Genomic DNA, 16824 nt, shown 5'->3' with positions numbered 1-16824 from the left:
ATTTTTCTATGTTCTTTAATCTTGTTATTACCGATCTTCGTGATGGAATGGTTGAGTTTTGGTTATTTATCTGGAGGTCCCGGGATAATCCCGGGACCTCCATAATTTTTATTATTTTCACACTTCCTGCCTGAATTTTCAATTTCTCTTTATTTTTTAACGATTAAATTTTAATTTTTCAATTTTTTTTTCTAGGTGAAGACGAAGTTATATTCCACATCGATGTGCTGTAAAATTTTATTTATTCGCCTCAATAAATAAAATTACAATGGTTTGAGTGATAAAACAAAAAACTCCTTTGGGGTGTCGTTTTGAAATGGCAGAAGGAGAAGAGGACAGTGGTGACGCCATGCTTGCTGTGACACCTTCACCGACCACAACCAACTCTATCAAACGGGAACCGCAACCTTTGAATCTTAAGTCGGAGGTGGGTTTTTACATTTAAATTTATTTGTTATAAATAACAGTAATTTTTTTTAAATTTTTAATTTGATTTCACACCTTACTAGTGATTTACAAGCGGGTGATTTACGTTCTAATCAAATCGGTCGCAATAGACCATCTCCACTAATAGAGAGTTCCCCATCACGCACGACATTATTTTTATTTATATGTATTTTTAAAAATAAAAACCTGACTTTTTTCTCGCCGTTACATTATTCGTATTTATTTTTTTGTGATTTTGTTTCTTAATCGTATACTTCATTTACGATGTTGAATTTAAGCTAGTTTATCGTTTTTTTGTATTTTAAAATGTAAAACTGTATTTTCAATCGATAGATTAATTTAAATATAGAAAAGGAGAAGTAAGCAAATTTTTTTTAAAACTGTAATGACAATTATAGTTTGATAAACATAACGCAAATCGACAAAAAATACGTGAAATATTACTGCGAGCGAAGACGTTCACGAACTGTACTTCTGAAGGGAGCATATCCGACTGGATTTAATGGAGATTTAAACTCCAGATTTAATGCACCGTGCGTATGCGCGCATAAACGAATGCACGGAACTATTCGTGGAAATCGGCCACGTCATGAAGCAGACCATATAGGTGCTTCGCTTACTAACCGCATGACGATTTGTCAGTGCTATTCGAAAACGAGACAGAAACAAAATCGGATCACGTTGAAGTAAAATTTGAGTAGCGCGCATACATCAAAATTGAAACTTGAAGGAAAAATACTGTGTCAATAATTTATCAGTCGTTACGAGAAGTGTGTGATAATGATACTGTAGAGCGCAGCACCGTACAGCATCGGCATAAATAGTTTAAGGGGGAAAGCAGATAAACCACGCTCTAGCCGACCGTCCAAAGCTTACTTAAGCATCGTTACTGTTGTCACGATGATCGACGAAGATCTTTGTCTTCGACATGACAGTGAGAGAAAGCTAAAATGAAACCGGAATACGAAAGACTGTAGTATACCGCATTTAACGGAATATTTGCACAAAAAAAGGTCGCAGCGCATCGGGTACCGCACTAATCGAATGAAAAAATAAGAAGCGATGAGTCTCGAAATTTTGCGAGAACTGCTTACACATTATGAAGGGAAGGCAAGCAATTTATGAATGGAATAAGTTTTGATGAATTACGTGAATCTGAACCGGAAGTGAAGTCACAAAGTAGAATTTGGAACGGTCAACACTCTCCGGGAGAAAGTGTTGATTCTACTCTTTCACTCTCTGAAAAGTCGGCAATTTCCAGTTCGAACTTTCGGAAATGTTTCACGTTCAGACGACGTATTGGAAAGAAATTTCTCATTTTCTCAAAAGTGAAGTAAATGATGACTTTCGCCTACGATAAAGATGGTATTATCCTAAGAACCATGCCAAATATACTACTTATTTCTTACAGAAACTTAATTCGGAAGCTAGAAAAAATCGAAAGTGGTGTGTCAATTTTAAATGGCTCGGCTCTCCGGGTGGGTGCCCTGGCGGGCGGCGTCTCGAAATGGGATTATTAGGTGTCGAAAATTGATTACCTCTTGTGTAAAAATGTTTTTTTTTTTTTTTTGAATGATGAAAATTGATATAACGAAAGTTAAATTAGAAATTTAACTCTAAAGATTGATACTAACGAATCGGGATTTTCCGCTAGTGATCGGTACATACCGGTGCTTACTTTTTAGTTATTGTTGAATATTTTATAGATAAAAGCAATTACATAAATAAATTAAAAAATGTTTTTAAAACACCACTATTTGACGCACTAAAGGTAAAAATTAATTTTAGGGCGATAACTCAGAATGGATTTAACAAACTTTGATGGTCATACGTAAGATTATGTGAAGTCATGGCATCAGATTTACATAATTATTTTAATCGTAATCATTTTTACATAATCTTACATATCATCATCAAAACTTGTCAAATCGATTCTCAGATATTGTTCTAAAATTACTTTTTACATTTTAGTGTGTTTAATTTAAGAGTGGTGTTTTGAATTTTTTTTTAGTTATTTTTTATTTTCTACTTTTAATCTTCATAAGTTTATACTTTACAGCTGCGCTAGTAATCGGATAAGCGGTTGTCGAGATATTACGGTGGCACCCCCTCCCCAATTTCCGAACGGCGTCCCGGGGTAAAATATTATTATCCGACAGGCACCATTGGGAGCGGATGGAATTATCGACCGTTTTTCACAGCGGTAGGACCTACCGTTTTCGAGATATTTGCGATTTTCGTCCGAAAATTCGGATCCGGTTAAAAAGTACTTTTCCTTTTTTTCTGTTTAGCCTCCGGGAACCACCGTCAGGTATTACTTCAGAGGATGAATTAGGATCATATTTATGAGAGTAGGTGAAATGTACTCTTGTACAGTCTCATGGCGACCATTTCTGTGATGTGTAGTTAATTGAAACCCGACTACCAAAATTTAACTTTCAATGGCTTCATCTAACCGTTGAAGCGTAAATCAGGGAAACCTTTCTATAACTGGAAAACAAACCGTTTCCAGACTAATTCTAATTTGTACGTCGCAATCTGTTCTGCAAGCAACCTCCTCCCGGGCAAATTAGATGAGGATGATTTGTGTGACATGTAAGTGAGGTGTACACGTGTACTTACTAAGGCCGACCATTCCTTAGATGTATGATTAATTAAACCCCAACCACCAAAGTACACCGATATCCACTGTCTAATATTCAAATCCGTATGAAAGCAACCGATTTTAACTTCAGAACTTTCGAATTCGAAAATCAGCTGTTAAAATCACTCAGAACATATGAAATATGTACTGAAATTCTTTCTTTTTCTGTGCGAGACTTTCTGCATATACACAGTGATTTACGAAAAATTTAACAAACGTTTGGAAACGCTTCGTTGGCGAATCGGCTAGAGAAAGGTTTCGGTCTGATTTTCACTTTAATAATAGTAAAATTAAGCCAGACTGTAATTTTTTCCCCTGATGAGAGGAGGAATCCCATTTACGGACAAGGTGTCGGACTCGCAACAGATTCAGCTAGTTGTTATTAAAATGCGTATGTATGCTTGGGCCCTACCGACTAAACCTAACCGCCTCATCGACTCCCCATCCTGGGGCCGGATCCGCGATCAAGCACTACACGGCCCCAGGAGGTGCCTTTCGGCAAGGGGGAATCCGGAGTCTCCGTGCATCATCACCGCCGCAAACGCCTGCGCAAACGCGGACGAACGACGGTTCCGCAGGGGCTGTACTTCACTCCCCCTCTCCGACCTAGGTCGCGTTCTTTGGTTTTTCAGTGGACCTTCCCATGCAGACAATCGGTCCTGACGTCGTAGCCTCTAATGTGGGAATCCGTGAAGGGGACCTACAGAGGATGTCAGGGACGTGAGAGTCCCAGTTTCTCATCACTACTGCCCATCAGTGCAAGCACCGACGAACGGCAGCTCCGCAGAGGGCTGTCTCTCATCCCCTCGCCGCTTCGTCGTCTCGACATTTCTGTTGAAGAATACTTGTGATAAAACCGGTTACTGCCCGAAACTCTTCCACTCCGGACAACATAAGCTCGACGATGTTTTCGACTGCAAGGGGCCCGGTGACCTTTTCACAGCCGTGGCGATCGGTGACCCACGTCCGGCAGTCGAACACGACGTGTTCCGGTGTGTCCAACTCCTTACTGTATAAACAGAGGGGGTTGTCTGCCTTCCTCCTGGAATGTAAGTAACCCGGAACCGCATGACCGGTCAGAAATAGGGTTACCAGTACGATACCTCACAGAAGTTACGGTCGACCCGCGCCTCGATCTGCCGGATCAGACGTTGAGTCCATCGGTCAGTGTAACCTTGATTCCAGCGGGCTTGCCGCTCTCGGAGGAGCCGTCTATTCATCTCGTTTCTGTCAGCACCCTGGATGTCCGGTTCTCTCCCTGGCTAACTGCTGAAATGGGGGAACACCTGCAACGAGAAGTTCTGCTTCGGTCGAGACGGTAGAGTATGCGGAAATGACGCGGATGGCGATCCGCCTCTGCTCACCCACCAGTATTTCACGATTCCGCTCATATCCTAAAGCTGTCGACCGGATTGCGACTCCGTGTAGCAACATTGAGTTAATGACGTGGCTGTACACTTTTCGTTTCAAAACTCGACTGTAATTCTTAGGGCGCAAATAAACGGGCAAATTTAGTGGTTTTATATGAATACTGACCTGAAAAATTTTAAAAAAATTAGGTCCAGTATTGTATTTTTAGTAGCTTTCGAGAAATCTGGAACAAAATAAGAAATTTTGGGTTGGAAAAAACACATTATTTTATTTCGGGCTTAAAATAACTTTCTTAAATCGGTATTAAACGTATAAATTTTTTTCTTATCTTCTAGGTGGAAAATTAAAACATAATTCGGGAGGGGAAACCAAAAAGATAACAGATCGTTTTATTTTAAGCATAGAGATAAGACACATTGCAGTGGGGACGGGTGCAGCGGTGAAGAGCATCCGTAAAAGATCTGGATTAATCCAAACAAATTGGAAATATGAGTAAATATTTGTTCGCATAAGAAAAAGAAAATAAATTTTATTTTAGCAAAATCCTCCGCAATATATTGTGTAGTTCAATTTTGTAATTGTGTATTATCTTAGTAAAAAAAAAAGTAAAGAGATAATTAGTTACCCGAAGATAAAATTATATTTTCACGTTTTAGTGTTTATTTCTTGAGAATGTGTTTTTAATTTAATTTTTATTTTGAAGTGACGGTAAGTTTTTTCAGTTAAATTTTTTTACTGCGTATTTTAATTAAAATTCATTTCGTTTGTTTTTTGTTAAACTCATTTTTACTTAGTCCTTTTACAACCCTACAAAGAGAGAGTTTTCTCTTTTTATATACTTCTGTTTCTAAGGTTATACATTTTTTTGTTTTTCGTTTTCTGTATCTCATACAATTTTTTTTTTTCGGTAATTTGTTCAGTAATCTCAAATTAAATGTGTTGATTTTAACGATTTTATAATCTAAGCATATAATCTTAATAGTTGTTTATTTCCTTGTACGAAGTAAAGGAACTAGTGATCGCGAGTAAAGAAGTAAAGAAGGTGGTCGCGAAAAATTTCGGTTCTCAGATTTCAACGGAAATTTTGACCATCCCTGAATCCATTTTCACTAGTTTCGGCGTGACGTTTGCATATATGTATCTTCCATAATTAAAAAATGATTAGCCGTGTAATGTTGAAATTTTAGATTTAGGACTCTGGTAACATCTAGTTCTGCATCTCCTTTTTTGATCGCAAGCGACCGTCCAAAAAAGCCCAAAATCAAAAAATTTGGATTTTGGAGTTTTTCTTAGCCGCGGTAATAAGCTCTCATTGAGAGCTTTTCAACCACGCATCATAAGTGGTACTTATTTTCATTGGTACCAAAGTTATAGCCAAAAAAAATTTTAATGAATGAATTATTATTCAAATTAAATTATACTTTAATTTATACTTTAATAATAATTTTTTATTTTATACTTTAATACTTTACTTTTACTTTTATACTTTTTTATACTTTAATTTATACTTTTTTAAATTATACTTTTTTTTGGCCTCCATGGCGGGAGTGGTAGCGTCTCGCCTTTCATCCGGAGGTCCCGGATTCGAATCACGGTCAGGTATGGCATTTTCAGACACGCTACGAATCATTCATCTCACCCTCTGAAGCAATACCTAACGGTGGACTCGGAGGTTTAAAAAAAAAACACTTTGTTAATATTTCAAAAAGTATCAAAAAAATAAGTAATTTATTTTATATAATTTTACAATATACTTTCCTTCCATTTGAATACACTAGCGCCACCTATTCGGTATCTTCCGTATTTCTTCAGTAAAATATTCTTGTAGCTGCGGTTGATAATTTCTTCACAATGGAACATAACTTCCCACCGTCTTAAAACTCTTTCAATTCAAACACATGTAAGTCAGAAGGAACAAGACCCGAATTATAAGGAGGATGGGAAGCGGAAAATAATCTAGCTTATTTTTCGAATTGTTGCCGATATTACAACCGGCAACGTAAATCCATAATATCCTGACAATAACTAATCGGGAAAAAGCCTGCCGACACCAAATGCGATTCTCTCCACGAAGGGAGACTCTCCACAAAACTAGAGCCCCAAGAGGCGAATTCCTGGTAAATTGGAAGGGATTAGTACCGAAAGGCCTTCAGTGGACGGACTGAAGGTGAATCGCGTCGGGAGAAGACGCAAATATTATAATAATATCTCAAATATTAACCCGAGTAAAAATACTATTTATTAATACGACCTACAAAGGACCAGAATGCAATCTCAAATTCAATAAGTCTTAAACCAAAAACAAATATAGAACCGCCTTTAAAAATTAAATACCTTCTAGTTAAATAGAAATATCCAGCTGTAATGGGCTGATGTCCAGTCTCTCCGATGAATAGGGAAATAAAAAGATCCTCAGACATCCTTGCATTTTGTTGCGTGCATCATCAAGTAATAAACGCCCAGAACGCTTTTACTTTCCCGTCTAGATAGCTCTAAAAGGGAAAGTATTGTAATCGGTCCAACTTGGGCATACGCGGTTTTTCAACAAATTTTGACGTTTTATCAAGTAAGAAACCAAAAATACCAAAAAACCGGATGGAAATATTCCGGATTTTAATTTTCGTATGTATTTGTGTGTGTTAGCCTTTAAATCACCTTATATCTTCAGAACTACTGGACCGATTTTCGCCAAACTTTGTCAGATTAGTCTATGTATGAGACGTTGATGTCATTGAATTTTCATTTTAAAAGTTCAAGGGGGTGTGGTTGTAGAGCAAGATTACACTCAGTATCCGGAGATTTCGCCTAATTAAGGTCATATTTTTCTTAGGTACACTTATTAACGATTAAAAAATAACACTATCTGCAAAAAACGTTTTTAAAAATTGCACCCCCACCCCAGAAATACTCTACTGCTATGTTGTAACTTCACAGGCGAGCGGTAGAATTAAATAAACGAATAATATATTTAAAGTGTAAAAAAGTAACTCGGTCTGACCGGGTCTCAAACTCGATCGCCTGGTTGACTCGGTATCTGGTGCGTTAAGCCTCGCAACTACACCGAACTGCCGACCGTACAAGCGAAATTTTTTTTACGTAAGTTGTGAAATTAGATTAGTTTAATTAGTGCCGACCGTTGCCGCTAGTACCGCCACACCTGCGTGGATTAAATACGTTATGCGCGCGCGCTTTAGTTAGAATCATTTAATTAAACAGACGAAAAAATATTATATTTGAATAAAATGTTAAATATTTTAAATTAAGTTGTGCGTGTAAGCCGTGCATCAGAAAACACCACAGTAGTAGGACTTTCCCGGCACGCGTCTTTTGCTGAGTGACAGGAAAGTCCTACAACTCTATTGTCAGATTTATTTGTTGTTTTTTTTTCGGTCGAACTTTTGTTTATTAATTGCTTTAATAAACTGTAATAATACTTTGCGTTTATTTCGTTTTTCCGTGAGAAAATAAATTTGTAAAACCCCACTCCTATTTCAAAATAATGAAGCATAATTTTTTCTCCTGAAATAATTACTTTTGGTGTTGAAGGATGTGGTCATTATTACATCGATTTTCTTTTACTTTCTGAGGTAAAATGATTTACCCAAATTTGATTAGTAATGATAATATACTTAAAAAAAGTCATCCTTACGTTTCTTATATCTTACCGATAGTGAATGAGCCGCGTTCAAGCCTAGCTATTTATATTCGTCCGTTAAAATTTTTTTAATCCATTGTACAGATCATTTTCGATACTAATTTTATGTTAATACTATCCTGCATTGTGGACATTTAATATTTAATCTAAAAGTAATTTTCCTCCACGGAAATTCATTAATTTTTTTTAAAATGATGTATTAACCCTTACAGGAATATCATGGGAGATTTTTTCTTTACACGTTTTCTGCTAAACGTTTAACTCGATTTATAGATGTACAAATTTTCTTTATTAACCCTCTTTTTCACCCTTAAAAAATTCAATTGAGACAGCGATGGTTTATCGGTAGAAAGTGGAATGAGGGGTGCATTTGATGGTACTTTATGATGTATTATAAGGGGGAAAAACAAAGCGAGGCGGTGAAAATGTAAGGGGAAATGGGGAAATTTTTTTTTTTTTTTTAGTTTTTCACAAATTTCTTATAGTTGCACGCCTTCTTTTAAATGAAATTTAATTATGTTCCGCAATAAAATCTACTTTAAGTTTATTCATACTTGTCAAAAAATTCGTATTCTGTACGCCGATGACTGAAACACTGGAAAAAAAATTGTAATATTTAGTCGGAGAATAAAACGTCCACATTTGTTCTTATTATTTGGCGGGTAATTCAAAAAACAACTTTCCTTATTTTAAATCTAAAGATCTGAAAAATTATATAATTTAACGTAACCTATTTTTTTCAGTAAAATAACCGTTTTTACACTTAAATGAAACTTATTATATATGTTTGTGATACGGGACGGATCTGAGAGAAGGGTAAAGTCCGTCTGTCTGTCTGTTACTATCTCTTGTTCTCTGCTGTTACCACTATGGCAACTTAAGCCGGTCAGCATTATGTTAGTAATGTAATAAACAGAGACGGCGATGGTTTAACGGTAGAAAGGTGGAATGAGGGGTGCATTTGATGGTAGTTTATGGTTTGCTGGATGCATTATAAGGGGGAAGAGCCAAGCGGGGCGGTGAAAATGTAAGGGGAAAAGGGGGAAATTACATATTGAGTTGTGTTGTATTGTACTCTGTGTGTAGGTGCGTGTGTGTGTATATGTATACATTATACGGCCTACGCCGAGGAAGAACTAGTGGATTCGTGGACGTTTAGAAATTACGGTATGTGTTTGCTACACATACATACACACGCGTGCGTGCGCGCGCGCTCACACACACAAACAAATACTCAACATATGTATATATATATGTGTGCATACATATGTGTATGTATGTATGTATTAGGTGCGCGTGCGTGTGTAATGGATGAATAAGGGGGTGGAAGTAGGGTCTACTAATCCAGATTACTGTTAGTGGATGACGATAGAGTAGAAGAGCTAGGGGGAGGGAGAAGTGGGATTCGGGAAAGCAGGAAAGTGGTCGGTCGTTCGATGTATATCGCGTCGTATCATATCTCATTTCGTAGTAGCAGTTGTTAATCTTGCAAGTTATTGAACCAATTCTGTTCTATTATCTCTCTCTCACTCACTCTCTCTCTCTCTCTCTCTCTCTCTCTCTAACTCTCCTATATATATATATATATATGTATATATATATATTAATAACAAAGTTTGTGTTTATTGACCCAAAAAAATAATAATATCAAAATAAGTGTTAAAAAACATTCTAAAAGGAAAAATTACTTTTCCACACCTATGGCATGACCTTCATCTATTAGACTGGTTTCAGAATAAATAAAAAAACTTATAATCGTAAATATTATACGTAACTCATTTCGTATTTCATTAAGAGCGAAAAGATCATATAATTTCTAATAAAATAGCTAAAGTGTACCAGTAAAAATTAAAAAATCGCCCAATAATCATTTACAAAAAAGCTGGCAAATTATTACATGAATTTTCCAGGTAGCGGCTGTCAAGTCATACCTTATACTACTTTTTCTTTACAAACAAACTTTCAGCCTGAAACAATTAAAACATTAAGGATCCGACTTTTAAGTTCTCCCTTGCTCTGCTCGGACAATCTAATAATTTTTTTTTATAACGAAATTATCCTTAATAAAAACAAATTTAAAAAATTGTGTAACAATATTGAAAAACTAAATAGAATTTAAAAATTGTAATGAAAAAAATGGCTTTTATTTTGAGTCCAAAGAAATTTGCCCTTAATTTATAAAGAAATGTAAATAAAATATTTTTTAATAATAAAGATTAAAAAATTTGGAGCCAGAAAAACAAAAATAAATTTAAAAAAATAATTTTTTTTTTTTTGAAACGGAGAATATATTTTTGTTTAAATCTTCTAAAAACATTCATAAATAAATTAACCGTAACAAATTATCTTAAGTAAAGTTTTGTCTAAATTTAACACCTCCTTCAATAAAGGTTAAAATAGAACGTAAAAAGTTTTTAAAAACTCTTTTCTGTTTAAGATTAATAATTTTGAAAACTTACCCTACACGTATATATTTTTTCTATCTTCCATTATTTAACTTGTTTGATGCAGCTCTCCAAGATTCCTTATCTAATGCTAGTTATTTTATTTCGGTATACCGCCTACATCCTACATCCCTAAAATTTGTTTTACATATTCCAAACGTTGCCTGCCTGCACAATTTTTCCCTTCTACCTGTCCCTGCAATATTAAAGCGATTATTCCAGGATGCCTTAATATGTGGCCTATGTCTGTCTCTTCTTTTAACTATATTTTTCTAAATGCTTCGTTCTTCATCGATTTGCCGCAATACCTCTTCATTTGTCACTTTATCCACCCATCTGATTTTTAACATTTTCCTATAGCACCGCATTTCAATAGATTCTAATATTTTCTTCTCAGGTGCTGTGATCGTTCAAGGTATAATATATAAAATATGAAAAATATTTTAATATTTAAACCGAAGAGAGATAGAGCAGAAAAACACAAAAACGACATATATTTCAATTTTAAGGCGTGGAGATTAATTTTTTGAAAAAAACAAAAATAGTTTGGATTATTTATACGAGTATATATAGTGTAAATAACAAATTTGCCAGAATAAACGTTTTTTTAAAGAGTCTCTGAAGAAAATCGAAATTAGTTTTTTGCGATATCCCCCACCCCTTAACGAATTTTTAAGAAAAATAATTAATATGATCAACGTCCGATATATATATATATATATATATATATATATATAGAATGATTAAAAAAAAAGAATATACCCTTTGAACTGTCATAGATAATTTATTTTCCTACCTATAAGGTTAAATTTCTGGGAATAGTAAGACTACATTCCAATTTGAAAAATAAGTATACTTTCTGGCCAAACTGAATGTTTCAAATGTGGGTCTTCAACATCGATACATTTCTGAGTTCGAGTCACACGTTATTCCGTAGCTGGCAGTGTCCAGTGGAATTTGTACGCACACCGCTTGAAACATCCCGAAGTGTATCCAGATTATGTGGATTACGACGATACACTTCGTATTTTACTGTGCCCTATAGTGGCGGCTCGTAACTAAAATTAGTGGGGGTGTTGCTCCAGAAATTTTTTTCTGGACCATTTCAGGGTCATCGTTAAAGTTTTCGTCGACTTCGAAATCAACCGATTTGCGAAGACGCGTTCACCACTAGACCAACCCGGCGGGTTAATAAAATATCCGCTTCAAACAGTAGAGTCCAACGGTGCTTCATTTAAATTTCTACGTTCACAGAAACAAATACGTAATTAGTTTTTACTTCTCTTTAGTTTTACCTTCTCTTTCGCCTTTCCAGCGTGTTTTTAGACAGATTTGGCGATCTGAAGAAAAACAATGGTGAAACCCGGTTTTTTTTAACGCCTTCATTCAAATTTGCAACGACGGAAAAATCATGTTAACAATAAAACGAGGTAAAAAGCGATGCATGAAAATTTTATAGCGTTTTACATTCATAATGTATACAATAAACAGCGCTATAATATTGATCTAGAAAATCGACAAAACTCCCAAAATCTTTGCGTCCCAAAAGATTTTCATTATGATTTTTCCTCCTGACGATCGGGTTCGAAATTTTTTCTCAACAGTTGAACTCGTATACTTCCACTTCATATTTTGTCTTTATGATTTCGGTTCATAATGGTAAATTCACGTCTCATGTCAGGTTAGAATACTGTGCAAAAAACACTCACCTTCCTGCCGATATAATTGTTTCAGCTGTGTCCTATATGTGATGTCTGTACGACTGTTAACTCACTTGGAACCCATCTCGCGCTAGCTTTTACAGTATACCAGTATGTCGGTGATTATGATCGGAATTGTACCGGCCGTATAGTTGTAATTTTTCAGCTGTAATGTCAATTGTAATTTTTCGGTCTTCTCGGATGAGAATCTTTATGCGAATTTCAAAGCGCTTCTAAAGCTGCTAAGCGATATATTCTAGAGCTACTGGAATTTATTAACGTTGTAGACAACGTAAATCCACGTCAGAGCCAGAATAGTATACGTTCGGCACAAAATAGAGTTTAACCTTCAATAAATACGGTAGATTTCAAATTTATTTAATTCAAATTCTGATGATTTGAATTTGAAAAATAGGTAACATACAGGTCTACATCTAGGTACAGACAAACTGAGAATTTGCCTAGAGCGGCGATTGTGAGGGGCGACAAAAATTGTTGTAAAGAAAAAATAACCTTTATAAAAAATGATAAAACGTGAACGTGTCATACATTTTCAACACGCTGCACGTACTTAATAAACTAGTCGATCCTTCTTAAATGTATTTAATGGAAGTATATGGGAACGGCATGCATTCTAAGAGCTTCAATAGAATCCCCGAACGGTTACTAAATGTATTGAATGACTTAAACGTGTCTTTGTCGGCAGACTTTGATGCTTTCAAGTGCAGTACCGCAAATATCTTTTTTTTGTGTGTTTATTAAAATTTAGTTTTATGACCGACTGGCGAAAATGTACGTTGATATAAGGAGATTCAAAAAATTACATGCATTTGTTATTTTTATGATTAACAAACATGTATCAAACAACTTGTAATAGATTTTGTGGAAGAAAATAATTTAATATTCAATTCATATAAAAAATGTTTTATAATTATTTAGCGTACACTTTTTAAAACCATAATTATTTTCTTTCGTGTTTTAATTATATTTATTTATTAACTAGCAGATCCGGCAATGCTTCGCTATTGCTAGATTTGAGTATACGTACAGATTAAATGGTCACATTTGAAAGTTTGATAAAACGTTAAAAACTGAACATTTTCCCTTTCTCCCTTTTCCATCTCCATTTCCCCCTTTCCCCTTTTCCCTGTTTCCCGCGCGTAAATCGGTTCAATAGTTTTTAGTCTACAGTTGATACACATACAAATATTGCCTTCTATATATATATATATATATATATATAGAAGTGATACTTATATGGAAGTGAAACTTGGACGATCGGAGTACCTGAGAAGAAAAGATTAGAAGTTTTTGATATGCGGTGCTAGAGGAGAATGTTAGGTGGATAAATTGACAAATGAAGAGCTGTTGCGGCAAATAGATGAAGAAAGAAGCGTTTGGAAAAATGCAGCTAAAAGAAGAGACAGACTTATAGGCCACATATTAAGGCATCCTGGAATAGTCGCTTTAATATTGGAAAGACAGGTAGAAGGGAAAAATTGTGTAGGCAGGCCACGTTTGGAATATGTAAAACAAATTGTTAGGGATGTAGGATGTAGGGAGTATACCGAAATGAAACGACTAGCACTAGATACGGAACCTTGGAGAGCTGCATCAAACCAGTCAAATGACTGAAGACAAAAAAATATATATATATATATACATATATAGAAGAAAGTCTGTTTTGTATATTTGTTTGTTTTTTTCGTAAATATCTCGACATCGGCGCTATCAAGCGGATATAGTTTTTTGCAAAAATTTTCTTTTCACGTAACTAATATATATATATATATATTTATATTTTGAATATGAACCAAATCCGCCCATAAATGCAATTTTTCCAAATATCTCGACCCCAGCTGGTCCATTTTCGCAGAAATATATTTTTTTTTCACGTAACTAACTAATATATATTCTGAATATCAACCACGTCGGACCATAAATAAATTTTTTTGATATATCTCGACCCCAGCGCCACCTAGCCTGTGCAAACTAATTGAGACACCTTCGCGGGCGTGCGCATAACAACTCATCAAAGTTTCATCGCAATCGGAGAAATGGTTTACGAACGCAAACGGGACAGACAAAAACAAACGAATATTCATTTATATATATATATATATATATATATACGATTTAAGATGTATATTGTCTACTGTACTTTTTTGAAATGAAAATGTTAAATATTGTATTTTTTGACATTAATTTTTATATAAATATATATATTTTTTTAAATAATGTTTTATCTTTTTAAAAATACTAAAAAAATTCGCTGTCAAAAATATGTTTCAAAATAACAATATGTAAAGGGTGGCGAATATAATTTTTGCTCAGGGCGACGAAACAGCTGGACCCGTACCTGATAAGATGGTTAAAATATGCAACCATTACAATGACAGAAAATGGAATTATGTAACTTCTGTATTTTGTGAACCGGGGCAAAGCAGTTCTTATTCAACATCAATATTTTCCTGATTTCATTAAAAATTTGATTTTAGAAAAATATCCTTTAAAAAATTTGATTTTATCCGGTAAATTGTGACAATTTTTAAAGTTCTATATGCTTATAACATAGATGAAGATGACGCTAGTTATAAAAAAAAAGCTGATGTTGGAAACATATGAATTCCTTGTACGCCTATTAAATTTCATATACATTATTTTTAAATGCATTAATATACTTTTATTTTTTAAATTAAAAGTACATAAAATTTTATTTCATTAATAACTTATGATAATTTTTCCTATTTTTATTTTTTAGTTTATTGTTATTATTGAATTATTATTTATCGTAAAACATTTTTTTTACAATAAGACGTTAATAATAATTAATAAATCGATATATTTAAATTAATAAAAAAGAAAATGAAGGTGCATTCGAACCGAACTATTAACCGAACTCTACCCCTTGTAATATCCAAATATTTCATTGATTAAATTTTTATTTGGGTATAACTCTGGAACCTATGAAAATAAGTAAATTTATGATATATTGTTGAAAAGGTCTCAATGAGGGCTTATTACTGTAGTTAAGAAAAAGTCCAAAATCCAAATTATTTGGTATTTGGGCTTTTTTGGACACTCTTTGTTCAGTCGATTGCAATCAAAAGGGAGGGGCATAACTAGTTCTTACATCAGTCCTAAATCCAAAATTTCAACATCTTACGGCTAATCGTTTTTGAGTTATGCGAAATAGATACGTATGTACTACAGACGTCACGCCGAAACTAGTCAAAATGCATTCAGGGACGGTCAAAATGGATATTTCCGTTGAAATCTGAAAACCGAAATTTTTCGCTATCGCAATACTTTCTTTATTTCGTACAAGGAAGTAGAAATAAAAATATAAACTACAAATCGGACTTTTAAATATTTTTAAGTTTTCCGGCTTTCAAAATAATCCGTCAATTAATTTTGACACTGATTTAAAAGCTATATCCTGTCAGATAAAGTACATAATAAACTAAAATGTATGTACCGGAACGCGGTAGTTAATCCAGCAGTTAAATATGCGTTATGATAGTAACAATTCCAAATATGCGAAAGGATAAATTTTTTATAAGACGATTGTCTCTTAATAATGACCTAATTAGAAAAAAATATGTTTTTATTTAATTAAAGGTAGACTACAGGATGTACGATTATCATAAATCAATAAAACTACAAAGTTCTGTGGATTAATAAGCAATACAAACGTATTGTTTATTAATCTATTAAGGAATTATTTTAAATGGAAAAGTGAATCCATAATTTGGAAAGTTGGGGCGATTCATTTTTTTTTTTCAATGTTCAGCTATCATTAATTTTATATACATATATATAATTATTATTTATTTATATTTTATTATGTTTGTTCCCTCTCTCCCTCTCACTCTTTATAAATAAAATGGTGAGGGAGAGAGGGAAAGAGAAACACACAAATAAAAAAATAAGAATGAATTTGATTACGTTATAAAAATAAGTTTTTGAGAGGGAATAAAGTAAGTAAAAAGATAAAAGAAGAGACAGGAAGAAATCGAAAAGGAAGAAGGAAGTACATGATGCGTAGCACGGCCTCGAATGAAGGTTGTAAAACGTGAGCGGCGATCGCAGTGGCGGACAGTGTTCTCCTCTGTCAGAAACTGAGTACACCAATTTCATGCTGGACTGGTCACTATCGCAGTACAAATGTAGTCTCTCTTACTGTTCTACCGCCACAATAAGAGTAATGTACGGGCGCGTGTGAGTATATTATGCGATATATCTAAGAGACAGTTCTTGTTACGTGTAGCAATGATATACCATTTACACGTAAAGACAGTACAACTTGAGGCTCGTTTAAATCTTTTGTGTTTAATTCTATTTGTAAACCCATTCTTCTTAGAAAATTCATCTAAAAATGGCTAATTAAAAATATAAACGTACGCAAAATTAATAAAAATTATTTAGCTTTTTACTTTCTTGTACGAAGTAAAGGAAGTATTGCGATCGCGAAAAATTTCGGGTTCAGATTTCAACGGAAATATCCATTTTGACCATCCGTGAATCTATTTTGACTAGTTTCGACGCCGGCGTGACGTCTTT

The 16824-nt window shown here is 34.4% G+C and overlaps 1 protein-coding gene across 1 annotated transcript in view; it reads left to right on the top strand.

The window, feature by feature from the left end:
* Positions 1–220: 220 nt before the first annotated feature.
* Positions 221–16824, top strand: part of pdm3 (POU-domain protein pdm3) — a 320089-nt gene continuing 303485 nt past the window's right edge. Inside the window, exon 1 of the mRNA XM_075381305.1 lies at positions 221–427. Within this exon, the coding sequence (XP_075237420.1) occupies positions 317–427 (111 nt within the window). The 5' untranslated portion in view covers positions 221–316. The remainder of the gene's footprint in view (positions 428–16824) is intronic.

The sequence above is a fragment of the Lycorma delicatula genome, chromosome 13 (genome assembly GCF_047948215.1).
Source record: "Lycorma delicatula isolate Av1 chromosome 13, ASM4794821v1, whole genome shotgun sequence".
NCBI classification, from domain to species: domain Eukaryota; kingdom Metazoa; phylum Arthropoda; class Insecta; order Hemiptera; family Fulgoridae; genus Lycorma; species Lycorma delicatula.
Note: the sequence above shows the minus strand (reverse complement) of the source record. Positions and strands in the feature narration are given on the sequence as shown.